Genomic DNA, 15,973 nt, shown 5'->3' with positions numbered 1-15,973 from the left:
AGAGAGAGAGAGAGAGAGAGAGAGAGAGAGAGAGAGAGAATGCATAATTTTATCCATTTTCTATGTACCATACATGCTTTTATTTTTTCAATAACAAAGATGTTCAAGGCCCAGGGTAATGTAGATTTCTCTCTTTTGTCCTTGTTTTAGGTCTGTTAGAGTTTTTTTCAAATGTGGCAACCAGAATTACATTCAGTGCTCCAGATGGAGACGCACCACAGAATTGAATAAGGGTATTACAATATTGGCCATTTTATTTTCAGTATCTTCCTAATGATCTCTAGCATGAAATTGCTTTTTTCATAGCTGTTGCACAGCAAGTTTATTTATTTATTTATTTATGAGACTTATATACCGCTTTAAGTGCAAGCACTCTCTAAGCAGTGTACACCAGTAAGCAATGTATACATATATTTACATTGCCCCTAACAATCTGGGTCCTCATTTTACCTACCCCGGAAGGATGGAAGGCTGAGTCAACCTTGAGCCCGTGAGATTTGAACCGCTGACTTGCTGAATGCAGTCAGCTAAAGTGGCCTGCAGTACTGCACTCTAACTGCTGCGCCACCTCTTTATAGAACTATCCATTTTCTGTATTTCCTTATTTGGAATAATCAAGATAAGATTGAAAACTTGGATTTTTATTTTTGATTAAGCATAATTTACTGTTATACTAAGCTATACATGTGGTGAATTTTAACCATTATTTGTGTAAATATTCAACTTGACCTGCTTCTGCCAGATGGCTTGGGGCCCCAATGGGGGAGCATCACACTGGAGATAGTTGATGAATTAAGAAGCAATCCAACTCCCCACTGTGCATCCAGCTCCCTCCTCCCCATCTTTTAACTGTAGTTTTATCTTAATTGTAATTCCATTTTTATCATTTTAAAAATATTTATCTCATGGTTTTATGTTTTTTATGTTGTAAGTTATCCAGAATCACTTTGAAACAAGATGAATGGCAAATAAATTTAATAAACAAACAAACATTCTAGAGCATTATTAACAAACATGTTAATTAGTGGTTAATCGTAAATGATAGCAGAAATATCAAAATTCCCAATGCTGGAGAAGAAGATGGGACAGAGAAAGTTCAAAGAGAAGAAAATTTCATTTCTATTATGAGAAAACTTTATTTTACCCTAAATATTTCTAGTTTTTCTCAAAGAAAAGTATCTACACTTGAAAAATTATTAATATTTTAAGGCTCCAAGAACCATAGTCATCCATGCCTAACTCTGCTGAAACCAAAATTCCAAAGCAAGTGTTGCATACTTGACTTCTTTGTGCTTGCATCAAGATGTTACAAGAAAAAAGGTATGAAATTTGTATCATGCTGTTATGATGGGTTTCTTGCCCTATTTGCAGATAAATATGCCAGGGATCCATTATGGATTTTAATCAATGCCTAAAATTGCCCCAATCATCATTCCAAACCTCATGGATTCCTGCACAAGAACAGAAATCCCATAAGATTTCCAAGATTTTTTTCTTTGTAGCCCCTGAATGTTTCATTACCAAACTAGGTAATATTTTCAGTGGGGTATTCAGGTGGTCTATTGGTCTTGTCACTGCATTACATTGATTTAGAACTAGCATACAAACCAATAAGGAAATGCACCATCCGAATCATCAACCAATAACAGAACCAACCAGCCCCTTATCAGTTGAAATCTGCACTTCATAGCAACCAATCAGAAGTCACAAAGTCACAAAATCACAATCAGTCTTATGATTCAACCAGTCACAAGACCAACCGACTATCCAGGACAAACAAATAAGACACTTCACTCCAAAACCCACTGAAGATATTACTAGTTTGGTAACAAAATGTCCAAGAGCTAAAGAGCAAGCTGAGAGAACAGACCCCTACAATCCGAGCTATGAATATTTTCAACAATTTCTAAGCAGAACTACTGTGTTCTAAATATCAGGCCATCTGAATTCAGGACTCCAATGAAATGTTTATACAATCATTCTAGAGAACTATTTCAAAGTTATCATCATATTTTGGGGCATCATATCCATACTGTTTATATAAATTTCAAATGAAGTTGTTATCAAATGATCATGATGGTACAGGGTAGATAGATGCTTTTGGGGATGCTGAATGGCATTCCCAGATGTGCCAACTTCTCTGTATTGCAAGGATTTGCCTTATCCCTAATAATATTTTTTTGTTTAAAAAATATTTGCCATTGTCTCATTTAGTAATAGGGCTCTGTTCTTCAGAACCAGTACAAAGTCAGTTATTCCAGAAGGAATTATTGTGCTGGGTTAATGGGGTTAGAAACTCAGAGAAGATACAGAAGCTTTCAATATTATATGAAGGAGAAATACCGAGACAGCATTTTTTGGGGGAGTGAGAAGATAAGTGAATAAAAATGTTTCAAATTTTCATCTGTGAAATATTGGAAGGATAAGTAGTGAGTTAGAGGTATAGCTTAATGTCCTGTCTTTTACATTTTAAGAATAGAATATAAAAGAGGAAGAAATAAAATGCTATGAAAATAAATTCAGTTTATATTGCTTTAATTGTTGTTGTTGTTTTCCAACGGATTGTCACTTGCCATAATGCTTTCTTGTGTGGTGCTATAAATATTTTAAACAAATAAATGAAATAATAGCACAACTCACCGGAAAATAAAGAAGCAGTGATCCAAATAGGATAGTCTCCAGCAGAATAAGTCCTGATGCCCTGATGCTCTAGAACAAAGAAAGCACACACAAGAATTTAAAGCTTTACTTTCTGTATTTAAATTAGATAAATCCAAATGTCTATAATCCAGATATTATACTGATAGACCACTCTACATATTCATTATATTTTATAATTTTTGGCACCTATCATGCAATCCAATTTACATTTCAATTAATCGAGACAGTGAGTATTGAGATGTAAACTACTTTCAGATGCACTCTGTTTGCTTATAACTAAGTTCCTCACTCTGGGACTTATTTTCTCTTTAATTTGTTTATGCTTATAGCAATAACTATATTAATATCTTGGCAATAAAATCCAGCATAAACTGATGGATTCCATTTGAAGTAGTTTTCCTAATTAATGCTCAGAGTCTACTCAGTTAGACATCACATCTACAATTTGAAATGATGCAGAAGTAACAATTTCTCCCCAAACCATTCAAAGTCAATATGGATTATGCATTCTCTATTGCCTGAATTTCTGTAATTAACATCATTATACTAGAAGAAATGTTGTTTTTCCAGGACATATCCCACTCTTCTGATTAGGAACTATAATGCTACATTCAGTATACTTTAGAAGTATTCTTGAAATTTGCATTGCATATGTGCTTGAGTTTTATTTTCCATGCCAACTTGAATATCTTCTGATTATTTTAATCCTACACACAACACATTAATTATCTCATTAACATTTGGTACAATTAAAGATTCTTAATTGACATGACAGAACTTGCTGAGTTTAAGCAGAGCTTTTAAAGCAACTTGATTACCTTTCTATTGTTTCAACATCCTACTATACTAATCATATAAATAACACATTAACTATCAGACAGTAAATACAATTGGACATTAACATCAAACTACTGAGAGAGGCCATCTGGAACTTTGGAAAGGAGAGTTATCCAGATGCTGGTGACACTCTGCTCTTCTGCTCCTCAGCTTGTAAGTGCAAGGAAGCAATCAGTATTCCTGAATATTGTGCAATTTCAATAATGAGATGGTTGAGGGAGGGGGGGAAAGGGTGAAAGTAATCCAGACAATGTGGAGGTGCTGTTGGTAAGGAAAAATTGGCCCCTGGAATTAGGCCGAGTCCTGCTTTACATGGGAGCATATTTTTCCATGAGGATCATGTTTGCAGTTTGGAGTGATTCTTAATCTCCACCTGCCACTATATTAGCAAAAAACAGTCATAGGAAGGAGTATATCTGCACAATTACATTAGTGTGTTACACTACTATTTCCAGCAATAATTATACAGTCCTGTATTAACCATTAAGCAACATAAGCATATGCTGAGGGCATCAAGGAAAGAGGGACACCACATAATTTTCCCCCTACCTATTTCCCCTTGACTCTTTCACTACCACACTTGACTTTTACTTGATTTTTTGTAATTGTCCTTCCTTGATTTATTCAACTTGGATCTGCATTGTAAAAAAATGCTTTTGGCATGATGAATGACTAAAGTTTAAAAGGTTTGATGGTATCAACAAATATCACATTTGTTCCCATTTCATGGTGTTAGAAATTCACTTCTGCCAAGGGGCACCCTTTCTGGGTTATACTTAGGGCATCAGTTGGTCTTAATATGGCCCTGCAATTATCTATACCTTAGTTACAACTTCCTTTGACTCACCTAATGAATGGTACATAGGGCTATGTTTAAAAAGTGCCTGGAAGCTACAGTTGATTAAAATTGTAATGGCTACCTAGTTGAACAATGGAAGGTTCAGAAATGGTGTTTGTACTGAAATATCTAAACTAGCTTCCAAGTGCTTCCTGGGTTTGATATTGCTTTTCAAACATTTAATGGCTCCTGGCCTGACAATCTGAAGAATTGCTCCCACTATAAACTTCCTCAGGTTTTTCCTCAGAAAAAGCCCTTCTGAAGATCTCCTGATGCCAAGAGGTGCCCATCTTCCACAAGGATCTTCTCCTGCGTGGCTTCCAGACTACTGAATGCACATTCAGGAAGTACTTTTGGCTTCTCAATATTTAAGAAGATGTTAAAGCACATACTTTCTGCCAGGATTTTCCTGATTAATTTTTTTTAGTATTTAATTTTAACCCCAATCTTGATTTACCAATGTTGTTTTGCCGAATGAAGGCAAATATATGTGTCCCAGGATAATGTTGCAGGATCCAATCTGGGTCGGTTACCAGGACCAGAAGTTTTCTCTTCCAAGCTTTTGGACCCCTGCTGGAGCCTTCATCCTCAGGGAACTTCTCTCTAGCAGCCGCTCAGAAGACAAAACTTCTTTGACCCAGATTGGAACCTGCAATATTGTTTTGGTCCATGTTTTGCATTTTAAATCACTCTAAGCCAGCGGTTCTCAACCTATGGGTCGGGATCCCATTTGGGGTCGATCGACCATTTCACGGGGGTCACCAAGCAAAGCTGTCTGCCATTTTTCCTCCTTTTCCGGCGGGTGCCTTACCTCCCTTGGGCTGGGCCAGCTGGTGGCCCAGCCGGTGGTCGGCCTGCTCCATCTCTGCCACTTGCCTGCTGCGTCTCGGCCGGTGCAGGGGGCGGCACCACGCATGCGTGGTGCTCCTGGCAGGGAAAGTCCTTGACTTATGACCGGTTAGGTAGTCCTCGACTTACAACCGGTTTAGTCCTTGACTTACGACTGGTTTAGTCCTCAGCTTACGACCAGTTGGGGGTCACGGCATTAAAAAGGTTGAGAACCACTGGGCTAGAAAAACCCCAGTTTGGTCTAATGGTTAATGCACCCAGCTAGAAAGTAGGAGACTTTCAGTTCAAGTCCAGCCTCAGCCATGAAAGCTAGCTCGGTATCTTTGGGCCAGTCACTCTCTCTCTCAGCCCAATCTGCCTCACAGAGTGGTTATTGTGGGGGAAATAGAAGGAGGAAGGTATATTCGATATGTTCACTGTCTTGAATTATTTGTAAAAATAATAAAGCTATGATACAAACTGATGTGTGACACAAATAATATAACTAAACAAATAAATAGCACACCAGCTCAGTCTTGGGAAATGCCATCAGAGACAGAGGCCAGTATTGTGGCTTTCAGATCAAAAAGGGATGAGACCATCAGGATTTGCGATTCAGAACAGTAGCACAATTACAGTTATGAAATAGAAACTAAAATAATTTTATGGTTGGGGGTCACCACAACATGGTGGCCACACCCACTTGACCACGCCCTTGGGGTCACCATAACATGGGGAACTATATTATGGGATCACGGCATTAGAAAAGTTGAGAACCACTGCTCTAAGCCACAGTGACTGTTGAAAAAACAAAAAATAGAAATCAAATAAGCAAACAGAGAAATAAATAGTCCATTGGACTATGAATCATTTTAGAACAAAGTTAGGCAAACTCTATTACAATTTTTGACCAGCATATTAGAATATCATTTTTGGTTGGACTTTCATAGTCAATATAAGTGAAAGTTCTTGTACAAAAGTTGACTAGACAATAAATATTAATGCTGATGATATTATTATATGTAATATACATTGCAGGGAAACATCCCCTTTCCAAAATACACCAGCCCCATGAGTGAAGATTCTGTCAATCCAGAAAAATTATCAACCCAAATAACATTTGTGTGATTAATAATAGCTACTGCATGAGTTTATACACTTATAACTGAGGGACTCTTTTATAGCAGTGCATGCTGCATTTTAGAGCCATTTAGGAGCAAAGATCCATTTTTTTCACTGAAGAAATTTGAACGATGACATATGCATTCAGAGGGTGCTGCCATAATGCAAGTACTGCAACTATAAATGTAGATCCATTTTCAATAAGTGATTACCTTGCTTTATTGAAAAAAATATCATGAATAAACTAAATGGAAAGATTGCTTTAGGATGTACAATTTCCTCTCTGGCATATCCTTTAATTCTTTCCACCATTTTGGCTTACAGAGTTGACTAATTTGCAATTCACAGATACTGGCATTTTGAGATACGGAGTGCTGAATTGTCAACATAAGAAACTATTTCTATGGTTTATCTTGCGCTGCTGCCTTATCCTACATCGTCAGGGCAAACAGCATTGGTTAATTCAGTGTAGAAAGCAATGGTGATGGAGGAGAAATAGAAACAGAATGGTTATTCCCAAAGGGTTATTGCACTCATGTTGTAAGCCAGTTATTTCTGCTGGGACTGCTTAACAGCTTCTTGTGCTAGGAAGAAATCTGCATTTCTTCCACCCAGGAGAATCATTAAATATATCTTTGTTGAAATGCTGCAGCTGTCTTTGGGCATTGCCATTTCCCAAAGGCTGACAAACCAAGCAGCTTCATCAGTGCAATGAAGCTTGTCAGAATTGTCAAAATATTTCCATACTGTCTTAACAAATGGTTACACATATGCTAGAAAAAGACCATTAAGGACTGTACATGCACTATACATATAATAATGCAGTTAGGAATAGATTGGCATAAATATTTTAATGGTTCAAATGTATGTATTGTTATGGAAAAATCAGCGCTGAGGATATTGATCTCAGATTGGAGAAGGCCAAGGAGATGACATTGGAGAAGCAAGGGAATAGATGAGGAAAAGCTTATTTTAAGCTTGGGACAAAGTGAAAGTGTAAGAAAAAGGACAATAATCATGCCTTTCTAATTCATTAGAACAGTGTTATTCAATCCTGCTAAGTTTAATGTGCCTGGACTTTTAACTCCCAGAACTCCCCAGCCAGGTTGAGGAACACTACATTAGATATAAAAAGGAGGGAGGGAAGGAAAAACTTAGGCTTTCAAAATTCTTTTACTTGAGCTGTAAATAAAGTATAGTTCTAGCTAGAGTTCAGGAGTCTGTTTTCTCACCTGGACTCCCTCAAATAGCTTACACAAACACATTCTAAATATCAGTAGATAGCACTATTTTGTATTAGTTTCTGCCTTTCAGACATCAGAAAACAAGGAAGGGAAAGCAATAAAAATCTAATGTATATAGATCTGGTTTCCAGGTATAATTTGCCTTTATTACTTTTGCAGCAAAGGCATCCTTGGGTGGGGAGTGGGTTGTCAAAAAATTCAAGTTGGCAGACAGAACAAAATGATCAGTATTGCCATTCTGGATTTCACTTTTCCGAAGATGTCTCTGCTTTGCAGGATCTTTGCAAATAATGTACCAAATGTGTGGGCAGAAAAATTGGATGGGTGAATTCTTTGAATCTCTTCAAGGAAAAAGAGGAGATTCTTCTTTGAATATTCCCCAACAAAGGATTCTGCCTAGTGCTCAGTAACTACTGAGAAGTTAGAAGGACTTCTTTTCAAGAATCTTTTGGATTTAAACTGAAATGCTATAGCCAGACAGGCTCAGGATAGCTGGAGAGATAATTGTCTGGTTGTAATTGAATAAATGTAATACCCCTATGCTTGTGAGAATTTCTCTGAAGTTGTTCTTAGAAGAAACTTCTAAACCTATTCTTTTCTTAAAGTCTATGAAAATTGGTACACTCAAGAATAAACAGACAGTATTAATTTTAAAGAAAACAAGACAAATACTTATCAGCTCAGAAGCAGAAAGAAAATGAAGGGTGACACAGCAAATAAAAACCACGGTAAAACCCAATAATGGTGAACTGGTATGCTCAGGGTGTGATGTGTTTTACAAATAGTAAAACAAAAACTTAATGACATGAAGAGAAATAAGATCATACTGATCAGATAAAGTCAATGTAAATACAATACGTCTGGATGGCATGTAAACCTGAGGAGATGGAGCATTATTAACTGAAACCAAGCATTACAGTGGTTCTCAACCTTTTTAATGCCGCGACCCCCAACCAGTCGTAAGTCGAGAACTACTCAACCGGTCGTAAGTCGAGGACTACTCAACTGGTGCAGCACCGTTTGCAGAATGGGACTTTTGGCGGGCTCAGCAGGGCAGAGACAGCCTGGACAATTCCTATTGGCTTTTGAAAGCCAATAGAATTAGACTCTATTCAAGAGAGTCTATTCTATTGGCTTTCAAAAGCCAATAGAATAAAAGGGAGTAGCACAGCTAAGGAAAAGGGGGAAAAAATGGCAGACTGCATTGTTTGGCGACCCCTGTGAAATGGTCATTCGACCCCAAATGGGGTCCCGACCCACAGGTTGAGAACCACTGATCTAATAGGAGCATTATAAAAGAATTGTGGATGAGTATTTCAGGACTTGTTCATCCAAGGGAGAAAGTCTTAAATGGGATGTTCTTTACTTTCTCCTCAAGGTCATCTGGGGGTGCCTGTGTTAAATCTTGTCAGAGTTAGGACTTTCTGAATTTGGGAACTGTCATTTGGCTTAGATATCTAGCCAGCTTGAAAATTGGTGAATGACTTCCCAAGAACAGATGGATGGATAAAGCAGCCAGTTTGAATTGGGTTTCCAAATCCTTGACATGCAGTTTTTTTTAACTGCCTTGGCACATTTAATATCCATCATCAGGTCTGAATTAAGTGAGAACTCACAGCATTTCAGCTTCTCATACCTACCCCAGTCCTACCCCAGAATAAAACAAAATCATTTCTTCAGATTAGCAATGTTAATTCACTTTGAAGTAAACTCTATGGATTTCAATACTAATCCTTTTATAAAACTGTTTTCTCAAAGAGCAGGAATAACAATGGAAGCTCATGAAAAACAATGATTAGCTGTCAGTCTATGATAATACAGACCAATATTTTGTTGTTTATCTTTTGGTAAAAGCCTGGTTCAAATTATAGAAATGCCTAAACAAAATCAAAAGGAAGAATTTGAGCTTGTTTTTGTATAAAAATGAGGAGCATCAGTACTGCTACCCGGAGTCACAGCTGAATTGGGAATCCTTATAAATCTTAAAAATAAATAAAAAAATAAATGTCTCCATTTTCAGCTGAAAGATTTTCTTTTAAGTTTGACCTTGAATTCTAGAAATAGCTTGGTAAAAGAAATGTATAGAGGAAGATCTAAAGTGGCAGGAAGGATTCAGAAACCCTTATTTTTTCTCTAATCCTGCATATAGAAAGAGTTCACAAATATTACTCTAAGCCACAGGATTTGTTTAATCAGAGTTTAGTGAGCAAACCTAAATGAGTAGCCAGGTCACATAGCAGACAAGGCCAAAATCAATGCTTCAATATTACATGAAGCTAGACAACCAATCCTTCTTTATGTATAACTTAGGCTGCTTTTTAGTAAACATAAGAAGCTAATTTTGAGTCAGAAAAGCAGCACAAAAGGTAAAGGAACACCTGTCCAGCCTAGACGAGTTCAAATCACCAGGACCAGATGGATTACACCCCAAGGTTCTCAAGGAATGGCAGATGTGATCTCAGAACCACTGAACTATATTTTTCAAAGATCCTGGAGCACTGGGGAACTACCAGAGGATTGGAAAAGAGCTGATATAGTTCCCATCTTCAAAAAAAGGGGGGGGGGAAGGACCCAGGAAATTACAGACCTATCAGCCTGACCTCAATACCTGAGAAGATTCTGGAAAAGATAATCAAACAATGAATCAGCGAACACCTACAGGAAAATAAAGTCATTAATAAAAGCCAAGACGGGTTTGTCAAAAACAGATCATGCCAGACAAATCTTATTGCATTCTTTGACCAAGTGACAAAATTAGTGGACCAGAGGAATGCTGTGGATATAATTTACTTGGACTTCAGTAAGGCATTTGACAAAGTAGATCACAACCTAGTACTTGAAAAGATAGAAAAAGGCGAGTTAGGCAGCATCACCACCAGATGGATCCGTAGCTAGCTGACCGGCCGTACTCAGCATGTGGTCCACAATGGAAGTGCATCTACATGGAGGGAGGTGTGTAGTGGGATGCTCCAGGGCTCTGTTCTGGGCCCAGTGCTCTTCAACATCTTCATCAACGATCTGGAATTTGCAGATGACACCAAGCTGGCAGGAATAGCCAACACTCCAGAAGACAGGCTTAGGATACAGGAGGATCTGGACAGACTTGAACACTGAGCACTATCTAACAAAATGAAATTCAATGGTGAAAAAAGTAAGATTCTACATTTAGGCAAGAAAAACCAAATGTACAGGTATAGTATAGGGGGTACCTTGCTCAATAGTAGTAACTGTGAGAGGGATCTCGGAGTCCTAGTGGACAATCATTTAAATATGAGCCAGCAGTGTGCTGCAGCTGCCAAAAAAGCCAACACAGTGCTAGGCTGCATTAACAGAGGGATAGAATCAAGATCACGTGAAGTATTAATACCACTTTACAATGCCTTGGTAAGGCCACACTTGGAATACTGCATCCAGTTTTGGTCACCACGATGTAAAAAAGATGTTGAGATTCTAGAAAGAGTACAGAGAAGAGCAACAAAGATGATTAGGGGACTGGAGGCTAAAACATATAAGGAACGGTTGCTGGAATTGGGTATGTCTAGTTTAACAAAAAGAAGGACAAGGGGGGACATGATAGAAGTGTTCCAATATCTCAGGGCTGCCACAAAGAAGAGGGAGTCAAGCTATTTTCCAAAGCACCTGAAGAAGCAACAGGTGGAAACTAACCAAAGAGAAAAGCAACCTAGAACTAAGGAGAAACTTCCTGACAGTTAGAACAATTAACCAATGAAACAACCTGCCTCCAGAAGCGATGAATGCTCCAACATTGGAAGTTTTTAAGAAGAAACTGGACAACCATTTGATCGAAATGGTATAGGGTTTCCTGCCTGAGCAGGGGGTTGGACTAGATGACCTCCAAGGTCCCTTCCAACTTTATCATCATCATCATCATCATCATCATTATTATTATTATTATGGGCTGTAACAGACAAAGAGAAGTTTCAATCTGATTGCCATAGGCTAATTTTGTATTAAAGATGTGGAATCACAATATAAATTTTTGCAGACAGTGCTAGGTTTGGTTTATTTTATTTACTGAAATGGTATAAGTGGTGCTTGAGCTAACAAGCTTTCAGAACAGTTTAGAGATTAACAATAAATAAAAGAAAGGACAAAACTATAAATAACAATGAAAATAAAGCAAGGAGAAGAGTAAAATACAATAATAAAAGTAGCAATAAAAATGTTCACATTTTTTTAAAGAATATCCTCCTAGTTGACATGCATTAAAAGCTCAGTCAAATAAAAAGACTAACAAAAAAGGACATTTGATTTAGTTTTAGGCATCTCAATTAGGAAGTTAATTTTAAAGATCGGTTACTATACGGGACATTTGTTCTCTTGCTATTTATTTAACTTCGAAAGGAAGATTGATCCAAAATAAGAACTCTGAAGTCTGGAGAAGACTCATTGGCCTCATTTCTGAATGGTGCTAGCACTAGCAAGATATAATAGCCAGTCCTGGTCACATATTTGATTTAAGCCCTTACATAAAGTGGGAAGTTCCTTGGGCCCTTGGTGATAATTCCTGATTCCAAAGCATTGTCACTGGTAAAGTTTTCACAAGGTAGACCTGGTAAGAAGTTCTGCAGAATTTGACATTCTATTCTAGCATATAGATCTGCAGTAAAATGGCAACTTTAATGGTGTGATTGAAGTTCTACCTTTTAATATGTTTGTATGAGTGACACACTGAACAAAAAACACCTGATTTGGACCTTTAATTGCTCCATTGTGGCTGCCATCTGATGTTTTAGACCATGTCCCATTTCTAATATAAATCTGAACCATCTTCAGCTGGCTATTGAAACACTAGGAAAGCAGGGGTAAGAAAGTTATGGTCCAGAACTAGCCTCTAATTTCTATATGTTGACTGCTGTGAAATGTAATTCAGTAATACATCTTGATAGCCATGAATTCTATAATCATGAACTGAACTATATGTAAGTTGTTTTCTTTTTGTATTTTCTCTCTTGAGATAATAGAATAGTTTTGTGACTGCAGAATTACATTATAAAGATTAATACATATTGCCAACTGATTCAAGATAATATTCAGAAGGTATACTTATGATCTAATCTAAATAGCAAAAATATGATCAAGAACATTTTGTACCAACTGATAAGTAATTAAATAGAAATGTTTCACACTGTTTTCAACAAAAGCGTCAATAACCAAGGTTAATATCCAAACAAGCTGGAATATGACTGTAGCAAAAGCAGAGTTATTTCATAAGGAACAAACACTTAATCCAAATCTCTATTTCAAACCTTGAACAAAATGACATTAGGGCTGCATATAATTATCTAAATGCTTTTGTCATTTAGTTCTATTCAACAGTTTAATTCAAATTTTATGTATCTACAATAGACCCATTAAATAAGTTAGATGTCAGAACCCATATTCTAAGGGAACTCTTTTCTATCTTTAACTCAAACTCTACTCTCTCTATATTTCTGGGTTCTGCCATGGTCCTGGAGGGGAGGGGGGAAAGCACTGCAGGTTATTGCTCTGTTTTCCTCTATCACTACACTGTAACACTTTGCGTTTCTGCATATTTCCTCTGTGAACTATCTTTCCCCTTGATATTAGCTAGAAAGTGGGGGGGGGGAGAAAGGAATGTGCCTCCAGCAACTGGTTTATCTCTGTTTCAGAAGGGAAGGTGTGAAGAACCGACAAAACATTGCTGCAACCCTGAGACAGCCTGGCGTTATCTGCTCTTTCCCACAACATTGGACTTAACACCTGGGGATTGACCCATTTGAACTGACCGGATGAACCTTGGGGTGTGGTTTGCTTGGGACACTTTTAATCTATTGATCTGAGCAGGAAACCCCCAGATCCTGTCTATATGCCTGCTATCAGCTTCTCCTAATAAAAGTTCCTTTTGGAAGAAACTGCTTCTGCTTTCTTAGGATGAGAGTTTGAAGTGGGCCCTGACATTAAATATATTAGTTATTAATAACTTAAGATGAATGATTTAAATGGCAAAAATGATTCCAGTTAAAGTTTATAAGTAAAATGAATTCCATATAAGAGTTGGAAACTCTTGGAATCACAGAAGTGTCTTTAGGTCATTGAATCCCAGTGCTTGCCCAGTATAGGAATCCCAATGAAAGTATTCATAACAGATGGTTATCTAGCTTCTTCTTCAACATTTCCACTGAAGGGGAGATTACTATTCATTTGGACAATTGGTTTTGCTAACATTCAGTCTAAAGTTGCCATCTTTTAATTTAAATCCATTACTCCATGGAAGGTCATCATGGATCAAATGTTTCCAGAGAGACCTTGGTGATTTGCAGCATACTTTATCAGTTAAACATTATTAATCCATCACTACCTTTTGATTGAGATAGACCTGTTACAATTATTCACAAGTTGTCTCCTAGCTGAGTGAACTTCAAAGTTTAATATGTGTGGTTGCAGTTGAAAATAATTCTTGAAATTGCTCTTGGTCAGCAGATAGGCAGCAAAACTGTTAATTGGGACGAATAAAGGCATAATATTTTCTTATCTCTAGAGGCCAACAGGAATCATTCTAGATACTGATTTGCAATCTTTAAAACCATCATTGTCTTGGCACTGGGATATTTTATTTTATTATTTTTCTTGCCTTTATTATTTTTACAAATAACTCAAGGCAGCAAACATATCCACCAAACCTTCCTCCCCTTATTTTTCCCACAACAACCCTATGGGTGGGTTGGACTGAGAGAGTGTCACCCAGCTGGCTAAGGCAGGACTATTCCCGCTTTCTAGTTTAGTCCTTTAGCCAGGAGACCAAACTGGCTCTCAATATTTGGTTGAATATCCCCTGTCACATTAGAGAAAGAGATATTTTTATTATCACTTTAAAGCACAACACAAAATCAAAATAAAATTAATAGAAAGCATAAATGACTATGAGGATATCCATAAATCCTTCAGTTATGTCCATGTGATGCTATCAATATGTAAACAGTACAGTACTGTCCATATATTCTTTTATTGATAGTTTTTTAAGGACATTAAAGTCTGTTTCATTTTCCCTTATTTGATAACTAATTCAAGTTGTACTAATTTATTTTATACCCCACTCTTACCAGATCAGAGTTTAACTCTTTGGACCTTGCCAAGTTACTTTATCCTGCTAATAAAATTAGATAAGAGGTAATTGTTCCTCTGGCTTCATAATTATAGGAATTGTAGATCTAAGACTTTCTTCTCTACTTATGTGTCTTAGTCTAACCACTAGATTATAGCCAGAAGTATAAATTTAATGAGAATTACAGAGCTATAATATTAATACTAATAACAATGATTATTTTAGTCCTAAGAGTTATCGTTTTAATGGAAATAAATATCAGGTCTTGTTTGTTATCTCACTGAACTTTTATTCAAGCCCAGTGTTCCTGATGTTGGCTGTTTTATTCTAATCAAATTGTTGGGTTGACTATGTAATATTATCCTGGTCAATAAATATGTTGATTTGATTTGAATATGGTGATAATGATAATCAATATATCACATTTCTAAAATCGTAACTCTAAAATTCACATAACTAATTCAAATCAGTCCTATAAAAATCTGCTATTTCCTTGTATATACAAAACAAAATTTTGCAACTAAAATTGTAACATAAGAATCTTTTACTGAATATAATAATATTGCCTGAGTGGCCTAGAAAAAAAATTAAGAAAGGCTGCCTTGACCTTATTCAATAATTGGAATAAATCCCACACAGTCTCGCATAGAACAACCTATTTGCCCTCAGGAAATGCCCTGGAAAAGCATTAAAGTGAGCTCTAAGAACAGCCTATCAATCCATGGATAAATAAATGAATTCAAGCAAACTGCTAGAAAGCATTTACAGGATTTTGTGAAATATCTCCTACCATATTTACTTACCCAGACAGAAAAAATCATAATGAAACTTCTTTTCTGAATGCCTTTAATGAAAGTCATGAGCTAAAAGCTGTAGAGTCTTTTTCTTGTGCAATGCTTTTCAAATATTTTGATCCCAGGACCCTGTTATATTATTACAAGAGCTTTGGTTTACGTGGACCATAGCTATCAATATTTATTAGAAATTAAAACTGAGAAATTTTAAAATATTTTACTCCATGGAGCCCCAAAAATATCCTGGAGACTACCAGGGGTTCCCAGGCTACATTTTTGAGAACTGCTATTCTAGCACAAGCTTATTAAGGCCCACATAAAGATCTTTTCCCTTTTTCATTTTTGTTGTTGTTGTTGTTGTTAATTGCGAAGTCATGTCCGACCCATCGTGACCCCATGGACAATGTTCCTCCAGGTCTTCCTGTCTTCTACCATCTTCTGGAGTCCATTTAAATTCACACCTACTGTTTCAGTGACTCCATCCAGCCATCTCATTCTCTGTCGTCCCATTTTTCTATTGCCCTCAATCTTTCCCAGCATTAGGCCCTTCTCCAGTGAGTCC

General features: G+C 36.9%; 1 protein-coding gene across 2 annotated transcripts in view; it reads right to left on the bottom strand.

The window, feature by feature from the left end:
- Positions 1–15,973, bottom strand: part of GPR158 (G protein-coupled receptor 158) — a 176,377-nt gene that overhangs the window by 46,017 nt on the left and 114,387 nt on the right. For both annotated transcript variants that reach the window (XR_005558465.1, XM_039357716.1), the window contains exon 5: positions 2,641–2,709. Coding sequence is in view for 1 of the 2 variants with exons in the window: in XM_039357716.1 (XP_039213650.1) it covers positions 2,641–2,709 (69 nt within the window). In the remaining variant the exon portion in view is untranslated. The remainder of the gene's footprint in view (positions 1–2,640; positions 2,710–15,973) is intronic.

The sequence above is a fragment of the Crotalus tigris genome, unplaced genomic scaffold (genome assembly GCF_016545835.1).
Source record: "Crotalus tigris isolate CLP2741 ecotype Arizona unplaced genomic scaffold, ASM1654583v1 scf7180000018940.2059657, whole genome shotgun sequence".
Classification (NCBI taxonomy): Eukaryota; Metazoa; Chordata; class Lepidosauria; order Squamata; family Viperidae; genus Crotalus; species Crotalus tigris.
This window is presented reverse-complemented; position numbering and strand designations above follow the sequence as displayed.